Source organism: Sciurus carolinensis, chromosome 1, assembly GCF_902686445.1.
Source record: "Sciurus carolinensis chromosome 1, mSciCar1.2, whole genome shotgun sequence".
NCBI lineage: Eukaryota > Metazoa > Chordata > Mammalia > Rodentia > Sciuridae > Sciurus > Sciurus carolinensis.
In genome coordinates, this window is record NC_062213.1 from 98,501,580 (window position 1) to 98,517,399 (window position 15,820).

The 15,820-nt window shown below is 43.7% G+C and overlaps 3 protein-coding genes across 4 annotated transcripts in view; 1 reads left to right on the top strand and 2 right to left on the bottom strand.

The window, feature by feature from the left end:
* The window catches only part of Cdc42se1 (CDC42 small effector 1), an 8,783-nt gene extending 6,417 nt beyond the window's left edge, over positions 1-2,366 (top strand). The window contains exon 5 of the mRNA XM_047557525.1: positions 93-2,366. The gene's annotated coding sequence lies outside the window, so the exon portion shown is untranslated. The remainder of the gene's footprint in view (positions 1-92) is intronic.
* On the bottom strand, positions 1,360-6,361 carry C1H1orf56 (chromosome 1 C1orf56 homolog). 2 transcript variants are annotated; one of them, XM_047557468.1, is made up of 4 exons: positions 6,219-6,361; positions 4,478-6,020; positions 4,183-4,269; positions 1,360-2,877 (listed from the first exon to the last, which is right to left on the bottom strand). In XM_047557468.1, the coding sequence occupies exons 2-3, from the start codon at positions 5,483-5,485 to the stop codon at positions 4,195-4,197; spliced, it is 1,083 nt and encodes a 360-aa protein (XP_047413424.1). In that variant the 5' UTR covers positions 5,486-6,020; positions 6,219-6,361; the 3' UTR covers positions 1,360-2,877; positions 4,183-4,194. The 2 variants fall into 2 exon arrangements, with proteins under 2 accessions (XP_047413424.1, XP_047413431.1); XM_047557475.1 differs by lacking the exons at positions 4,183-4,269; positions 6,219-6,361 and having other exon boundaries at positions 4,478-5,880.
* Bnipl (BCL2 interacting protein like) lies at positions 6,031-15,511 on the bottom strand. Its single transcript, XM_047557485.1, has 10 exons — positions 15,302-15,511; positions 13,520-13,615; positions 13,255-13,319; positions 12,797-13,021; positions 8,672-8,854; positions 8,379-8,481; positions 8,096-8,227; positions 7,141-7,227; positions 6,861-6,959; positions 6,031-6,402 (listed from the first exon to the last, which is right to left on the bottom strand). The coding sequence occupies exons 1-10, from the start codon at positions 15,343-15,345 to the stop codon at positions 6,357-6,359; spliced, it is 1,080 nt and encodes a 359-aa protein (XP_047413441.1). The 5' UTR covers positions 15,346-15,511; the 3' UTR covers positions 6,031-6,356.
* Between the last annotated feature and the right edge of the window lie 309 nt (positions 15,512-15,820).

The window sequence follows — 15,820 nt, forward strand, 5'->3', positions numbered from 1 at the left end:
AAAACTGCACTATGTGATGATTCCTCTCTAAGGACTCAGTTGAGGCAAACTTTCCTTCTTTTAAAACATTTTTTGTTTGTTTTTAAATTCAGGTTCTGCCGTTTTGAAGCCCCTGCTGTGTCCAACCTGGAAGAAATGCTGTCCCCACCAGATCCCTCCTAGAACACAAGGGCCCCTCTTTTCCCTATCTGCCTAACAGTGCCTCAAAAGGCTTGGGGGCTGGACTCCCTCTACTCCCTCTGGCTATAGCCCCTCCTGGAGATGGGGTCAAGGCAGCAGGACTGACCACGTGACTACTGGTTGGCCAGAGGAGCTCAGCTGAAGCCCTGGACACTAGATCTGAGCTAGGAGTTCTTTGGGGTATCTGGAATGAGTTCCCTTCTCCTGAATGATGGTCTAGGTGTCACCTATTTTTAAACTTCTAACCTGGAACTCCTTAGATGGGGTAGGTAGGTGAGATTATGCAAGTTGAAGCTGGCTTTGCTGAGAAGCTCCCTACCTTCATGCCGCTCTGTTTTCTCCTGGAATTAACTAAAGCAGATTTCAAGCAGGGGCTGGGAGGGTGACCTCTGCCTGGGTCAAGTCCATTCTTTCTCTTCAGATTTAGACCTTAACAGTTCCTCAATCTCTGCCAATACCAGGGTCTTTCTCTAGTTAGGGCTCTAAATCCTGTGTTTCTATGGCATTACTAGCTTCCAGCACCATTCCCTTTTTTTATTATTATTAATTAAAAATTTAATTTAAGACGAGTATTTTAATTATCCCCATCCTGCTACTCCTGCCTCTGCTCTTAACTTCATCCCCTTTAGGAACCTTATTGTTTTGCATTGAACAAGGGTTAAGAGGTGGATATTAACCTGATAGCATTCCCTTTAAGTCTTGGGTGATCTGGCCTGCCCTCTGCCAGCCTTCCTGCTAGCCCAGGTAAGAGGAGGAAGAGTGGCAGGGGGGCTAGAGAGAAAGCCATAATGCAGCAAAATTAGTTATATCTCAAGGTGGACTTCCTGACCATTAAGGATAGGAGAGTGGTGAAAGCAATTGTCTACATGCAGGGTTGTTCCTCAGCATGGGAGCAGGAGAGGCTGTAGAACAAGGTCCACCCAAGACACAATCAACATTTGGAGCTGGTAATTCAGAGTGTTCTCTGAATTATATTTAGTAGCATTCCTGGCCTATCCTAGTTATGACAACCAAAAATGTCTCCAGAAATTGCCAGATGTCTACTAATGGCAAAATTATCCTCAGCTGAGAATCACAGATTTGGAGTCAGGATAATTTTCTCTTGAGTGATTTCCACCCTCCACCACTCCCTAGTCTGTTTATCTTAAGCCTGAACCCTGAATAAACTAGAACCCCTTATAAAGTAGGCTCAGTAGAGCTGCACATAATTTTTCTTTACTCAATGTATTGATTGTGCTTGCAGGGGATCATGTCTGTAATGAACATGTATTATGTTTCTCCATTCTTGCTCTGTGGAAGAGGGGTTCCTACAGTATGAAAATAGGAACAGGATGTATTGGGATTGGAGAGGGAGGAGATAAAAGCAGCAGACATACCCTAGTTATCTTCCCAAGTTCTAGGCTTTATTTCTGTGCCCTAGTCCTAAAACCAGACACAAGACTCAGGGAGTTTTGTCTGAAGACCAGGAACACGCCCCCCACCCCCCCACCCTGCCTGCTCGAGTCTGCTTTAGATGGAAAAGCAATGTAGGAGCAGGGTCTTTAGGCACTTTGTTTTCTCAGGTGTTTTTTGTTCTGACCCTTTCTTTGCAGGGTAATTAGGAAGGCAGAACAAGACTATTGAGCTCCTGCCTGTTCCAAGACAAGATGGCTGGAATCTCATGTTAGCTCTGTAATAGGAACCTTGTTTTTATGGTAGTGGGGTCAGGACTGTGGAAGTTGTATCCACTCTGCTGATTCCACCATTCATCCAGTTTGCCCCACCTACAGTGACTGATGTTTTAATTTTTTCAAATTTCATTATACTTCCTGCAGTTTTTTAGGGCCTAAGATTGGTCATAGAGATACATTCCCAGTTCACTCTGTTCTAGTCAGGTTAGTTGCTCTGAAAATAGCCCTAAAGGAACTCAGTGGCCTGTGGGTTAAGACTAGAGATCTAAAGGGTTAACAGGATAGGGTAGAAAGGTGGGGGGACTCCTGACCTCTAGGCACATCCTAATATATTCTTTGGACACATCTTCTCTTCGGTGCTCTCTTGCCTTGAGCTGCCTTCCTTCTCTTGTGTATGCTACCATCACTTTAACAATAAAGTGATAGGAATGGGTTTGAGAGTCATAATTTATATTAAAATTGTTGAACTTTTAAATACATTTTTCAAATAAAAAATGTAAGCAAAATAGTTGCAGAGTAATCACTACAGGTGTGTTGGATTAAACGATATATGTGGTTGATGAAGATAACTCCTCTAGAGTGGCTGAGATGGAATTTTGTACCAACATTGCCTTTTCTGAAGAGAGGGGGCAAAGTTTTGAGAAGGCAAGGAGAAACCACCATCATCTTTGAAGGGCTTGACTCCTTGTTCTTCCTATTCCCTTTCCTTGGCACTTGGGTATTTTAAAGTCTTCAGAGTACTTGTTTGAAAACAATATTGGAAATAAGGTGTCAACATTTTGTCCTGGGGGACCTGTATAGGGGAACAAGCCAGAGGCAATGAAGTTCAGTTTTAGGATTGAAGAGATTTATGGTCTCTTCCCTCAAGAACTTCTGTAAAAAGACACAAGACCAAACAATATTTTTTTCAGTTTTGTTTTTCTGTACTAAAAATATCTAGTGGGTGCTGGGATTGAAAGGAGAGAGGTTGAGATGCTGACACCTCCTCTTGTGGATGAAGTGGCCATTACCTCCGGTTTCTGTGTGTCTGAGTAAGGAAAAAAAATAGAGAAAAGGGGAAATTACAACCACATCTACATTATTTTTTGTGTGTGTGTTGCCCAGGCTGGCCTTAAATTAGTGATCCTCCTGCCTCAGCCTCCGTAGTTACCTGGGATTATAGGTGTGCACTATGGTGCCCCACGTGTTTTTTTTTTTTCTTTTTCTTTTCTTTTTTTTTTTTTTTTTTTTTGCACTGCTAGAGATTGAATACAGGACTTCTCACATGCCAAGCAAATGCTCATCACTGAGCAGCATCCCCAGCCCCTACACATTCATTTTTATCCTTTCATTGCTTTCTCCCTTCTACAAAAACCATTCCCTCAACCTTACTGCCCTCCCTCTTGATGCTTCTTTTTTTATACTCAAAATAGCATTGGACAGCTGTGTGCAGTGGTGCATGCCTGTAATCCCAGCAGCTCAGGAGGCTAAGATGAGAGGGTCAAAAGTTCAAGGCCAGCCTCAACAATTTAGGCTCTAAGCATTTTAGCAAGACCCTGTCTCAAAATAAAATATAAAAAGAGCTAGGGCCAGGTATAGTGACACATGCTTGTAATCCCAGTAGCTCAGGAGGCTGAGGCAGGAGGATCTGGAGTTCAAAGTCAGCCTCAGCAATTTAGTGAGGCCTCTAAGTAACTTAGCAAGACCCTGTTTCTAAATAAAATTTAAAAAGGTCTGGAGATGTGGCTTAGTGGTTAAGCACCCCTGGGTTCAATCCCCAGTACCAAAAGAAGAAGAAGAAAAGTATTGAATATAGAAGGAGAAAGACAACAGAACCCTGTCATCGCTGGCGACCTAGACTACTTTATCGGGTCAATCAGAACCTTTGGTAACTCTTAGAAAAGCAGAGGACTGTCCTTCCTTGAGAATTCTTAAGTTGCTTACATAAATCCCAGAAGGACATTTCTTTGGGATGACAGTAGTTAAGGACAAGGGTGCTGGCGTCAAATCTGGTTTCAGTCTTGTGGCTTAGCCACAAGTAAATCTAGTAGTAAATCTGTTTCTTTGTAAAGTGGGGACGAGTTCAAGGTTGTGAAGACTGATCCAGGTAAAGTGCACATAATGAGACCTCACATACTAGCTGTTGTTACTATTTAACTGCATTAATTAGGTAAAAACAGTTTCCTCCATGTCTATTAACTGCATTAAAAAGTCTTTACCTATAATCTCAACTATTTGGTCAATAATTGTCTTACGACCAATAAGACATTTTGCCTAATAACCAATCAGCAGTTGTACAAGACAAAAAAAAAAAAGGGGGGGGGGGGTAGCCAGGCACGGTGGTGATGCGCACCTGTAGACCCAGCTACTCAGGAGGCTGAGGTGGGAGGATCACTTGAGCCCAGGAGTTCGAGACCAGCCTAGGCAACATACAGAGATCCTGTCTCAAAAACAAAAAAGAAATAACATGTAGAATCAATGGCCAACAATAACATGAATAACAAATGCATGTTATGAATCAATAACCAAACAGGTCTAAGTCAGTAACAGTTCTTATAAGCACACTGGCTAGTTTAGCAACAGGGTTGGGAATATCAGGACTTTTCAGAACCACCAACAAAGATCTGGCTTATCAACAAAACACTTACTGGTTGCATCTCTGTGAACACTGACGAGAGGCTATTCCAAATATCCTCCAAGCCCATTCTGACTTTTTTCCAAAAAATCAGAGCTGGGCTGGGGCTGGGGGGAGGTGGAAGGGGTCTGCGTCTGAGTTGGATCGGGGGCATGGGAGAAGTGGTGGTGGTCTGAGTGGTGGTGCAGCTGCTGTCAGAACAGAGATCTGAGTCCAGGGGGCACTCTTCCCGGAGCCGGTTGCAGGGACATTTCTGGTAGGTGCAAGGCCGATGTTCTGTTCGTATTTGTCTCAGTGCTCCAACTCGAAGTCGTCCAGAAATGCCCTGCAGCTTCCCTGACCGGGTCCGGCTCATGGTGCCTGACTTGCAGTGGCAGTGCCATGGGCCCCAGGGCATCAGCACCAGTCGCAGATCCTCAGGAGGTGGCATGGCTGTGCGTGAGGTTGATGGCCACCCGCTGGGTGTAGACCCAGCTGTTGACCACCGGTTCAGGGAGGCCTCGGTGTTCACCACGTCCCCAGTAGAACGCGAAGTGGCGGGTGGCAGGCTTGTAGTCAGTCTGATTTCTGACTCTTGTTTGTTGGCTATAAACCTCCCAGTGCTGGAACCTCCCACTGTATTAGGAGTTATAGTGCGAGTCCCTTCATTGGTGTTATTCTTTCTGGCATCAATAACGACCCCCTCTTCCAAAGACCCATCCTCATCCTCACCAAAGCCAGCTTCAGATGACCTGCTCATGCCTGTCACTGTGGCCAGGAGCTCAGCTGCTGCCGGGCCTGCTAGGCGGTCTGCGGTGGCCACTGCGTCATTCTCATCCTCCAGAATTATCTTTGTCTTACGGGGAACACTTGACTGGGAAGTGCCGCCAGTGTTCCGGCTGCGGGCTGGGCCCCCAAAGCGTAAGGTGACCCCCTGCGTCCCCGTCGGGATAGAGGTCGGGGTCTGGTCCTGGGTCCCCGCCGCCCGGGGCCCCAGACTCAGCAGCAGGGCCCAGAACAGCACGCAGGCGGCGGGGACCATGGGGCTGGGCGGCTTGGAGTTGGGAGGGAGGCAGGGTGCTACCTTCTCTCCCTCTTCCTCTCTCCACCAACCCCCAGGGTCGGGTCGTTTGAACCAAGGTGGGGGTGCTCAGAGCAGAGGCGCGCGCCACACCCCTCCCCCTTAGTCCTCTCCCACGGGGGCTCCCCTTCTGCAGCTCCAGGGCAGGGGCTGAGCTAAAAATCCTAGGGAACCTCGGCAGCAAGAACTCTGTGCCAGAACCAAAAGGGGGATTGTGATGTAAGGGGTTGGGAAAACAGTTGTTCACTTTCTCGGAGCAGACTTAAATCTTGCATGGCAGTTTATTAACCGCTACAGGGATGAATTTACTAAGGAGGGCGAAAATACAGGTTTTGAAAGTACTTTTCCCAGACTCACAATCGGCAGACATGACTTAGAAGGAAACAATAGCATACAGGGGTTCCTTTAGATTTTGCGACCTGAATCCTGGCTCCCAGCAGGCAGGTGGCTTTGGTCCACTAAGCCCTTCTGGCCCATCCAACTCCTCTCAAAGACTCTGGAATATCCAAGGTGAAAAAGATTGAGTCCTTTACTTATGGAAGAGGAAAATGAGACCCAAAGAGACAATATTTGCCCAAGATTCTACAGCTAAAGAAGATTAAAACCCAGAGCTCTGCACTTCCAATACCGCTAGACACTCAGCCTTCCAAACCACAGATGAGTTGAAAGGCACCCAACAGTTCAGGTTCCCAACCTCAAAGCCCCCCAGAAAGCAGGTTCATGTTCAGGATGGCATCCCAGAGAAGATTCAATGGTACTGAAGTTGAGGACGAGATGATTTACAAAACAGATGTTTCCAGGATTGGGATGTAGGTGGATCACTGTCTTGTTTCTAAGACGCTTTATACAGTACTGAGCCATGGAGATCCTGGTCCAGCCTATAGGAGATGGGGCAGAGAAGCAGTTAAGGAGCAGGACATTGGTTTAGGGAAAGAAGTCAGGTGAATTGGAAGAGATAGAAGATTGGATGTTTAAGTGATCAAATATTTAGTATCTTTTGCTCCTTAACATCGTCTTTTCCACTTGATATAGTCTTACTTACTGTGGACATATTCCTTCCTAATTCCTAGGTCTGCTCTGAGTCTCATCTACTTTCTATGCTGTGATTATTTATTGATGCTTCTGCACTTATATGTATAATTTTTTCCTTTTTTCTTGCTGAATGCAGTAGTGACCTTGATTTCTCTGTGTGTATGCAGTTTGCTCAGATATACTGAAACACCTGAGTAGGGCCTCTATCTTTTAGTTCCTTTGTACTTCCCACAAGGTGTTAAGAAAATGGGGACTGGCTATACACATCCCACCCCAAATCTTCATCCCCAAGTGCAGGACTTACTGTCTGACAGCTTCAGGAATGTGGACTTGATCTAGGGAGATCAGTTGGGCCAGCTCCGCCAGGCTGTCCAAAAATCGAATCTTTCTTGTGAACTTGGAACTGAAAAGAAAGAATATACCAAATATGTTTTGTACTGGGAGGATGGTTCCTAGAGACCCTTACAAAGGGAAATGTGGCAAGTAGAGTGGTTAAGGCTAGAAAGGTTAGAGTAGGGCAAGATCTTTCTTAATTTTTATTTTGAAAATGGAGAATAGAGGAGTCCTTGTCCTAGACCTAGTACCTGATGAAGGGCCGAAGCAGTGCCAGAAATGCCTTCACATACCATGTGGCATGGACAACCACCAGGGCTTTCAGGTTTTTCCGGAGCCTGAAAAGAATAAGATATCATCCCATTTCGTGTTCCACTTTCATGCCTGAAGATCAGGAGGTACTATCTTCTATAGTGTAACCTTCTTGGCTAATTTCTAGTATTCTCTGGCGGTTGAGTCAAATCCTTATTCCTTTTGCTGCAACCTCAGCTCCATCCATTGTATTCAACCCTCCTTATTTTTAGGAAATTCTCCTTTCAGAATCCCTCAGCCTGGTCTTCTCTACCTCATTTATCTCCTGCCATACCCTTGAATAAGTTCCTTTTATAAACTTCTCCATCCCACCCTGACCAGGACTATTTTTAAAATTCCAAGTAGAAGAAGACCAGTAAGGAGGAAAAACAGAAAAGGAGCAAAAGGAAAGAGAAAAGTAAGCAAAGGGAAGATGGGGGAAACTAAGGAGAAAAAAAAAAAAAAAAAAGAACATCAGGAGGGAAAAGAGACATACAAGCTAGGGATGAAGGAAGAGAAGAAAATGGAGATGTGGAAAATGAAGTAAATGGCAAAAGTGGGAGAAAGGAAAGAGCACCTTCCATGTGCCAGGCAATGTGCCACAATGATTTACCTGATTTTCACAAAGACCCAGTGGCAAAGGTATTATCATTGCCATTTTACAGAGAAGGAAACAGAGGTCCAGAAAGGCTTGTCCAAAATCATATAGCTAGTAAGTGGGTAAAGGTAAGACTTGAAATGGTTTCCCTGACTCCAAAAGAGGGCAGAAGACAGGAGAAATGTGGAAAGGGGTATAGAGGGACAAAGAAAAGAGGAAGGGACTAAATGGAGAAGAAAGAATGGAAAGATGGAAGAAAAAGAGAGAGAGAGAGAGAAGAGGGAGAGTTATAGCCCTCTATATAGTTATGGTCTCACCGCCTATCCAGGGTACGATAACACTGGCGTATCCAGCTCAGAGGTGGAACTTGGGCCCTGGTTGTGCCTCCACTCAAGTGAACAAGCAGATAATTTTCAGCTACCAGCAGCTCCAGAGTTCCTACCATATACCTGGGGAGACAGTATTGTAAGGAAAGTATGTATGTATTGTGTGTTTTGGAGAGAGAAGAACATTACTTTCAGCTACTGATCTTGGATGGGGCTCTTTTACTTTTCCCTTCCTAATGTTCTCCCTGTATCCCCTTCAGTCTTTCCATCTTACCTAAACAAATGTTCCATGACATAGGTGTAGTGGGGGATGCTGCTTTGGGGTAGATAGCAGGAAGCAAAGAGGATGACAGCATTAAGGCCATCACCATGGTAACCTGGGAATGATAAGGGGAAAATTGAGGCCACAAATATATACTGACAGACAATACATCTATTTTATACTGAGGGACACTGAGGGTCTCTGGGAGTTATAGGAAAGATGCTGAGCCCAATAGCTGAGTCTCCAGCTTAGGTATTTTATTCAAGAAGTCATAGTTTTATCCCTCTACTTCTGCTAGGCATTACCTCCATGAGATAGGACTTTCTTATAGGGCTCAATGATGGTCATGTCCACTCGTCGCTCCCACTGTCCTGTTCGGAACACCCTCCAGCGATGACCATCTTCTCCAGCCACATCCCACACACAACCCCGGCCCAGCCTTTCTGCTGCTTCACTGGCCCCCAGACCCTCTGCCTGGGGCAATTCATCTAAAACAGAGGAGTGAGGAAGGATCAATATGGTGAATTTCCCCTACTTCAGTATCTTATAACTTCCCTAAATCCCTAGAATTTACTACTACGACCTCTCATCCCTCAATTTTTTCTGCTCCTTTCAGAATCCTTCAGCCTGGTCTTGATTCTTGACTCTTTATCCCTAGTATGTCCAAATAAACCAAACCCTTGCTGGTCTCTTCTTCATTTCCCTCACCTATTCACTAAAGATGGCCTTGGGGTAAACTAGGACAGGTTTATGGCACTTTCCAGTATCAGTTTCATATTCCCCCCCATATTCTTTCTTTCTTCCCCCCCACCAGTACTGGGGTTTGAATCCAGGGGTGCAGTACACTACCATTAATACCATTAACCTAAATCCATACATCCATGTTCCCCTCCCTTTTTAATTTTTGAGACTGCACATTGAACCCAGGGGCACTTAGTCACTGAGCCACATCCCTAGTTCTTTTTAAACTTTATTTAGAGACAGGGTCTCTCTAAGTTGCTTAGCACCTCACTGTTGGTGAGGCTGGCTTTGAACTCATGATCCTCCTGCTTCAGCCGCTCAAGCTGCTGGGATTACAGGCGTGAGTCATTGTGCCCAACATCCCTGGTCCTTTTTGAGACAAGGTCTCACTAAATTATAGAGTCTGGTATAAAATTGTGACCTTTCTGCCTTAGTCACTACCATATTCTCTATTTCTTTACATGCTTCTTTCTGAGCATATCTATTCCCATGTCTTCAGTTATCAACTGCAAGATGATGACTCTCAAATTTGCCTCTCTAATGCCAACTTCCCTCCTAACTTGTGATCTACATCCCTAAATGCCTAGAGTGGACATCTCCATTTTGTGTTTACCTGTCATCAACAAGTCAAATTCAAAACAGAACTCAAAATTATTCTTTTTCTTTTTCCCATATTTCCTATTTTTTGTTGTTGCTATTGTTTTGTTGGGGAGGTACCAGGGATTGAACCCGGGGTGCTTAACTACTAAGCCACCTTTTTTTTTCTTTTTTTAAATATTTTTAGTCATAGATGGACATAATACCATTTATTTATTTATTTATTTATTTATTTATTTATTTATTTGGTGCTGAAGATAGAGTCCAGTGCCTCACACATGCTAGGCAAGTGGTTTATCACTAAGCCATGACTCCAGTCCCCGTTGTTTTTTATTTTGAGACAGGGTCTTGCTAAGTTGCTTAGGGCCTAAGTTGCTGAGGCTGACTTTGAACTTGCAATCCTTCTGTCTCAGCATCCCAATTTTCTGGGATTACAGGCATATGGCACTGTGACCAGCCCCATATTTCCTATTTTCAGGAATGACTCCATCCATCTAGTTGCCAGAGGAAGAAAACTGAATATCATCTGAGATTCTCTCTTGTCCATCATCTCTCAAACCAGTTGGACCCCACATCCTCTTCTATCCACCTCTATAATTTTCTTTTGTCATCTTTTCAACTACCACTGCCTTGGCCTGGGTTCTCAACATTGCTCATCTGGTCTTTTTTTTTTTTTTTTTTTTTTTTTTTTTTTTGGTACAAGAGATTGAACTCAGGGTTGCTTAACAATTAAGCCACATTCTCAGTCCTTCTTATTTTTTAGTTTGAGATGCAGTCTTGCTAACTTGCTTAGGGCCTTGCTAAGTTGCTGAGGCTGGCTTTGAACTTTTGATCCTTCTGCCTCAGCCTCCCAAAACTGCTGCGATCACAGGCCTGAGCCACCACACCTAGCTTCTCACTTTGTCTTGATACTAACCTCCTAACTGCTTTCCCTGTGTTGACTTTGTTTTCCTTCAATCCACCCTCTAAACTACTGCTAGAGCAAACTTTCTTTTCTCCTCTACCTTTTTTATTCAAACTATAATATATTACAGGGTATCCTTCTCTTGGGACCTTTCCCTTTTTGGGAACTTCTCTCTCTTTCTCTCTCTCTCTCTCTCTCTCTCTCTCTCTCTCTCTCTCTCTCTCTCTCTCTCTTTCCCCCTTTTAATATTTTTTAGTTGTAGGTGGACACAATACCTTTATTTATTTTCATGTGGTATTGAGGATTGAACCCAGTGCCTCATGTGTGCTAGGCGAGTGCATTACCACTGAGCCACAACCCCAGCCCTCTGCTTTCTTTCTATTACTCTAATAAATCCTGTTACTTTGCTCTCAAAAAATAAAAAATGATAATATTCCTCATCCACCATCTGGTATGATCTTTCCATAGCAATAGAAGGAGCTGTCTTGGGCTGGAGTTATGGCTTAGTGGTAGAACGTGTGCCTAGCATGTGTGAAACACTAGGTTTGATCCTCAGCACTACATAAAAATAAAATAAAGTTATTGTGTTTGTCTATAACAACAACAACAAAAGAGCTGTCTTGTCTTAAAAAGAAAAAAAAAAAAAGAAACTGCATAATATTTAGTATTCCATTGTATGGATGGAATGCAATTGAATTTACACTGAATTGAAGGATTTTTAGTTTGTTTCCAATCTTTAAAGTATCATTGAAGCCAGGTATGGTGAAACATTCCTGTATTCCCAGCTACTGGGGAGACTGAGGCAGGAGGATGGCAGGTTTAAGGTCAATATGGACATCTTAGTGAGATCCTATCTCAAAATAAAAAAGTCTTGGACTTTAGCTCAGTGGTTGAGTACCTCCGGGTTCAATCCCCAGTACTAAAAGTCATTCAATTTGACTATGATTAAAACCTTTCAAAGCTTCTTCCCACTGCCTGTAGTACAAAATCCAAACTCCTTAGCATGGAAACAAGGACATACAAGATTGGGCCTTTGCCTGCCTTACCCAGCACTATCTTTGGGTATATATTCTCTCTTCATCTCCTAGCCTTTCATATGTAAACAGTCGCGCTTCATACTTTGAATTCCATAACTTATCATGCAATTGATTGAGCTGCTGCTTCTACTTTCAATACCTTTTCTCAAACTACCTGATAAATATTCAGCTTTTAACCCCAAGCTTAGAATCACCTCCTCCATGAAGTCTTTTTTAAACATCTTTATAAGGCAGAACAGACCTCTTCCTTTTCTCCACTGTATGCTGTGCACATGTAGATTATAACCTTTCACTGCAATATAGAACCCCATTCCTAGTTCAATGGTAGCATGTAACAGGCACTCAATAGTTTTTCTTACAAAGGCCCACTCCGCTCCTCCACTCTTGACTATTTCATATCAAATCTATAAGCTCTACCTTTTCTGTCTGAAGAAATCAATTTTGCTGGCCTTTCCTCTTGTCTAACATCAGTCCCATTAAACCCATCTGAGCTTCTTTTTATACTGATTTCTAATTTTTCCCTCCTCTGGTACTGGGGATTGAACCCAGGGGCCCTCTACCACTGATCAACAGCCCCAGTCCTTTTTATTTTGAAATAGGCCTTGTTAAATTGCTGAGGCTGGCCCCAAACCTGCTATTCTCCTGCCTCAGTCTCCCAAATCACTGCAATTACAGATGTTCACCGCAGCACTCAGCTGCTGCTTCCCTCTTTTCTTTCTCCTCCTTCCCTCCTCCTGTTTTTTTTTTTTTTTTGCTTGTTTTGTTTTGTTTTTGTTTTTTGCTTTTGTTTTTTTAAAGCTGGGCTAGTTTCTGTTTTTTTAAAGCTCACTAGTCACCTTAAAATTGTATGCAACAGGTCTGGAGTTGTTGCTCAATGGTAGAGTGCTTGCCTTGCATGTGTGAGGCCCGGGGTTAGATCCTCAGCACCTCATAAAAATAAATTAATAAAATAAAGGTATAATGTCCATTTACAATTAAAAAAATTTTTTTAATTGTATGCAACATTCTTTTATTTATTTATTTTTTTTGGTGGGACTGGGAATAAAACCCAGTACCTAGGACATGCTACGCAAACATTCTACCACTGAGCTACATCCCCAGCCCTGCTGGTCTCTACTTTTACCGGCTATGTCTTTGGGTTTGTTTCCCACCTTCCCATTCAAATTCATGTCCACTGTCTAGCTGCTCCGAGTCTGAAGGTGTCTCTAATTCATCTACTTCCAGGTCTGAACTGCCATCAGAAGAGGAAGATGCAGAGTAGGTGGGAGAAGCTCCATTATTTCCAGGCCCCTCAGTCAGATTCAGCTGCAACTCTGGGGCAGAAAGTCGCTTACGCATGGGGCGATGGCCACATAAGGCTAAAGTGCTGGGGGTACCTGGGGTTGGAGGAAAAAACAAACACAAAACCCAGAAAGATGTGAGTTGGGGAATGCTGCTGGTGGTTGGAATTCCTGTATATAGAAATAATGATATGGGTTAATACTGAAGAAGGAAGTGACACAGGGGACATTTGGGAAAGGGGGAAATGAAACTACAAAGGGATAGTGGGGGCCCAGACCATCACTGGACTAGAAGCAAAACCTTGAGACCTTTTTTCTACTTCATCTACCTGGCTGTGAGTGTCTTTGAGGGTCTTCAGAATCTTCAGAAGGGTCAACCTCCTCAGAAAGCAATCTAGAACGGAAAAGAGCAAAAGTGGACAGACAGGCTAAAAGCATCAAGCCTAGTATCAGTTTATCAGCTTTCTCTCCCCACCATGATTTTATCACCTGTGTTCCTTTTCCCCACCTCTTTACTTCAAGTCCTAATTCTCCTCCCTGCCCTCCATTTGTGACCACTTTTCCCTTTTCCCAGTCTTCTTCACACTTCCTTACCTAGGAAATTCTTCATCTTGCCATTCTTCCTTCAGTTCCAGTTCCCCAAGTCTCAGGGCTACTGTTGGTTCTGTTGTTTCTGCATTCTCCCTGACCCTAAGATGGTCACCAGAAGAAAAGATTATCATGAAAAAACCTGTAGAGTGTCTTAAGGGAGCTGGGCATACACTGGAATGGAAAAACAGTGAGATAAGAGGGTAGACCTTAAAAGAACTCAGTTCTTGCTGGGCAAGATGGCACACACCTATAATCTCAGCAATTCAGGAGGCTGAGGCAGGAGGATCACAAGTTTGAGGCTAGGCCAACCTCAGCATATTAGTGAGATCCTGCCTTAAAATGGAAATTAAAAAGGACTAGGGATATAGCTCAGTGGTATAGCACCCCTGGGTACAATCCCCAGTACCAAAAACAGCTCAGATCTCTTGTCTCCTATACAGATGTTTCTCCCATCTTCTTCACTTGCTAGAAGCAGATCACCTACTTTCTGCTGGGTTTAGGAGCAGAGGGAAGATAGAATGTAAAGCTAATCTTATTAACCTCTAAAGCAGTGACTGCACCTACAATCCAGGGGTGAGAGATGACCCACATTAAAATTGGCTTGAACCCAGAAAGACACTCCCTGCTCTCCCTGGGCAGTTGGGGAAGATGGCACCTAGTCAGGCCTGCATTTCCTCCACCACGCAGGGGAGTGGATGGGGAAAATATGGCATAAGTAGAGGGGTTGGGAAGAAGGTAAGAAGGAAGAGACTTACTGGGAAGGAAAACATGGATCTAAAGTCAGTTCTGACTCAGCTTTCCTGATGGTTATTCTGGAGGGTGGGAGTTAGAAAGTAAAGAACATGGACCAGGTGCACTGGCACACAGCTATAATCCCAGCTAGCTACTGAGGAGGTGAAGGCAGGATTATTCCATGTTTGAAGCCATCTTGAGCAATTTAATGAGATCCTGTCTCAAAATGAAAATTAAAAAAGGACTAAGAGCTGGGCATGGTGGCACATGCCTGTAATCCCAGCTGCTCAGGAGGCTGAGACAGGAGGATCGTGGGTTCAAAGTCAGCCTCAGCAAAAGCGAAACACTAAGCAACTCAGTGAGACCCTGTCTCTAAATAAAATACAAAATGGGGCTGGGAATGTGGCTCAGTGGTCAAGTGCCTGAGTTTAATCCCAGTACCTACCCCCCACCAAAAAAAAAAAAGACTGGGGATGTAGCTTAGTGGCAGAATGTTTGCCTAACATGTGTGCACCTCTGGGTTCAATGCCCAGTACAAAAGAAAGAAAAAGAGGGGGAAAAAACAGGAAGATTTATTAGAACACAAAATATAGAACCTTCCTTTTTTTTTAAACAAGGGAATTATCCTAGAATCCTCTGTTCCTTAGTTCATGCTGAGCACAGTAGCACACATCTGTAATCCCAGTTATTCAGGAGACTAAGGCAGGAGGATCACAAGTTCAAGGCCAGCCTTGGCAACTTACCAAGACCCTCAGCAACTTAAGGAGACCCTGTCTCAAAAATAGAAAGTAAAAAAAGGCTGGAGATGTAGCTCAGGTGTAGAGTGCCCCCTGGGTTCAATTCCTTGTTATGTTAAAACAAACAAACACAATAAACCCATTAAAAACAAAAACAAAACCTCAGTTCCTTACCATATTTACATTTCTTACCTAAAGTCACCCCATCCCTTTTTCTGACATTTCTCACACAATTCTTTTTGGAGGAATCCTTGAAACCTGTGTAAGGGAGGTCTCTCATTCCATTTCCAATCAGGTGAGTCAAGCTCTTACTTACCCAAGATCTAATGTCTTTCTTGTTTCTTCCTGTATAGTTTCCATCTTCACAGGTATTCCTGTCTTTTTTAAACACTTAATGTTGCTAGGGAGCTGGTTGTCCCAGTCCGTAACACTTCTTTACCCTTTTCTGTCTCGGCTGTTGTTGCTCTTGCCTCTAACGAGGAGGTGTAAAGGGAGGTAACCTCATGTTCAAACAGGTTTTGCCACCTCACCTCTCAAGGAGCCGGTTTTCCCAAAAGAAAAACCCTCCCTCCTGTGTGGGGGCGGGTTTTGGGGAGGAGAGTACATTTTCTAGGGTGGCTAGTCTTGGGTGAGTCTAGGAAGGCAATTTGTTCTTCTTTTCAGATTCCTTATAACTTTCTGGAAGCTGCTTAAAAGGAGGAATAAAAAAAAAAAAAAGGCAACAGTATAAACCATTTTGGTTGTGAGACGATATCCTTGGGTCTATTTTTCAAGTGTAGGCAAAATTGGGAAGAAAGAAGTATAAGGTTGGTTCTGGGAAAAGAAAGAAAGAAAA

What these genes read in the sequence shown, in the direction of transcription:
- C1H1orf56 (XM_047557468.1), bottom strand. Translation starts at nt 5,485, where the DNA reads ATGGTCCCCGCCGCCTGCGTGCTGTTCTGGGCCCTGCTGCTGAGTCTG. An exon ending in TGTTCACAGAGATGCAACCA is followed by an intron (nt 4,270 to 4,477) that starts GTAAGTGTTTTG and finishes TTTTTGAGACAG; the next exon opens with GATCTCTGTATGTTGCCTAG.
- Bnipl (XM_047557485.1), bottom strand. Translation starts at nt 15,345, where the DNA reads ATGGAAACTATACAGGAAGAAACAAGAAAGACATTAGATCTTGG. An exon ending in GAAAGTCCTATCTCATGGAG is followed by an intron (nt 8,482 to 8,671) that starts GTAATGCCTAGC and finishes TATCATTCCCAG; the next exon opens with GTTACCATGGTGATGGCCTT. An exon ending in TATCGTACCCTGGATAGGCG is followed by an intron (nt 7,228 to 8,095) that starts GTGAGACCATAA and finishes TATTCTTTTCAG; the next exon opens with GCTCCGGAAAAACCTGAAAG.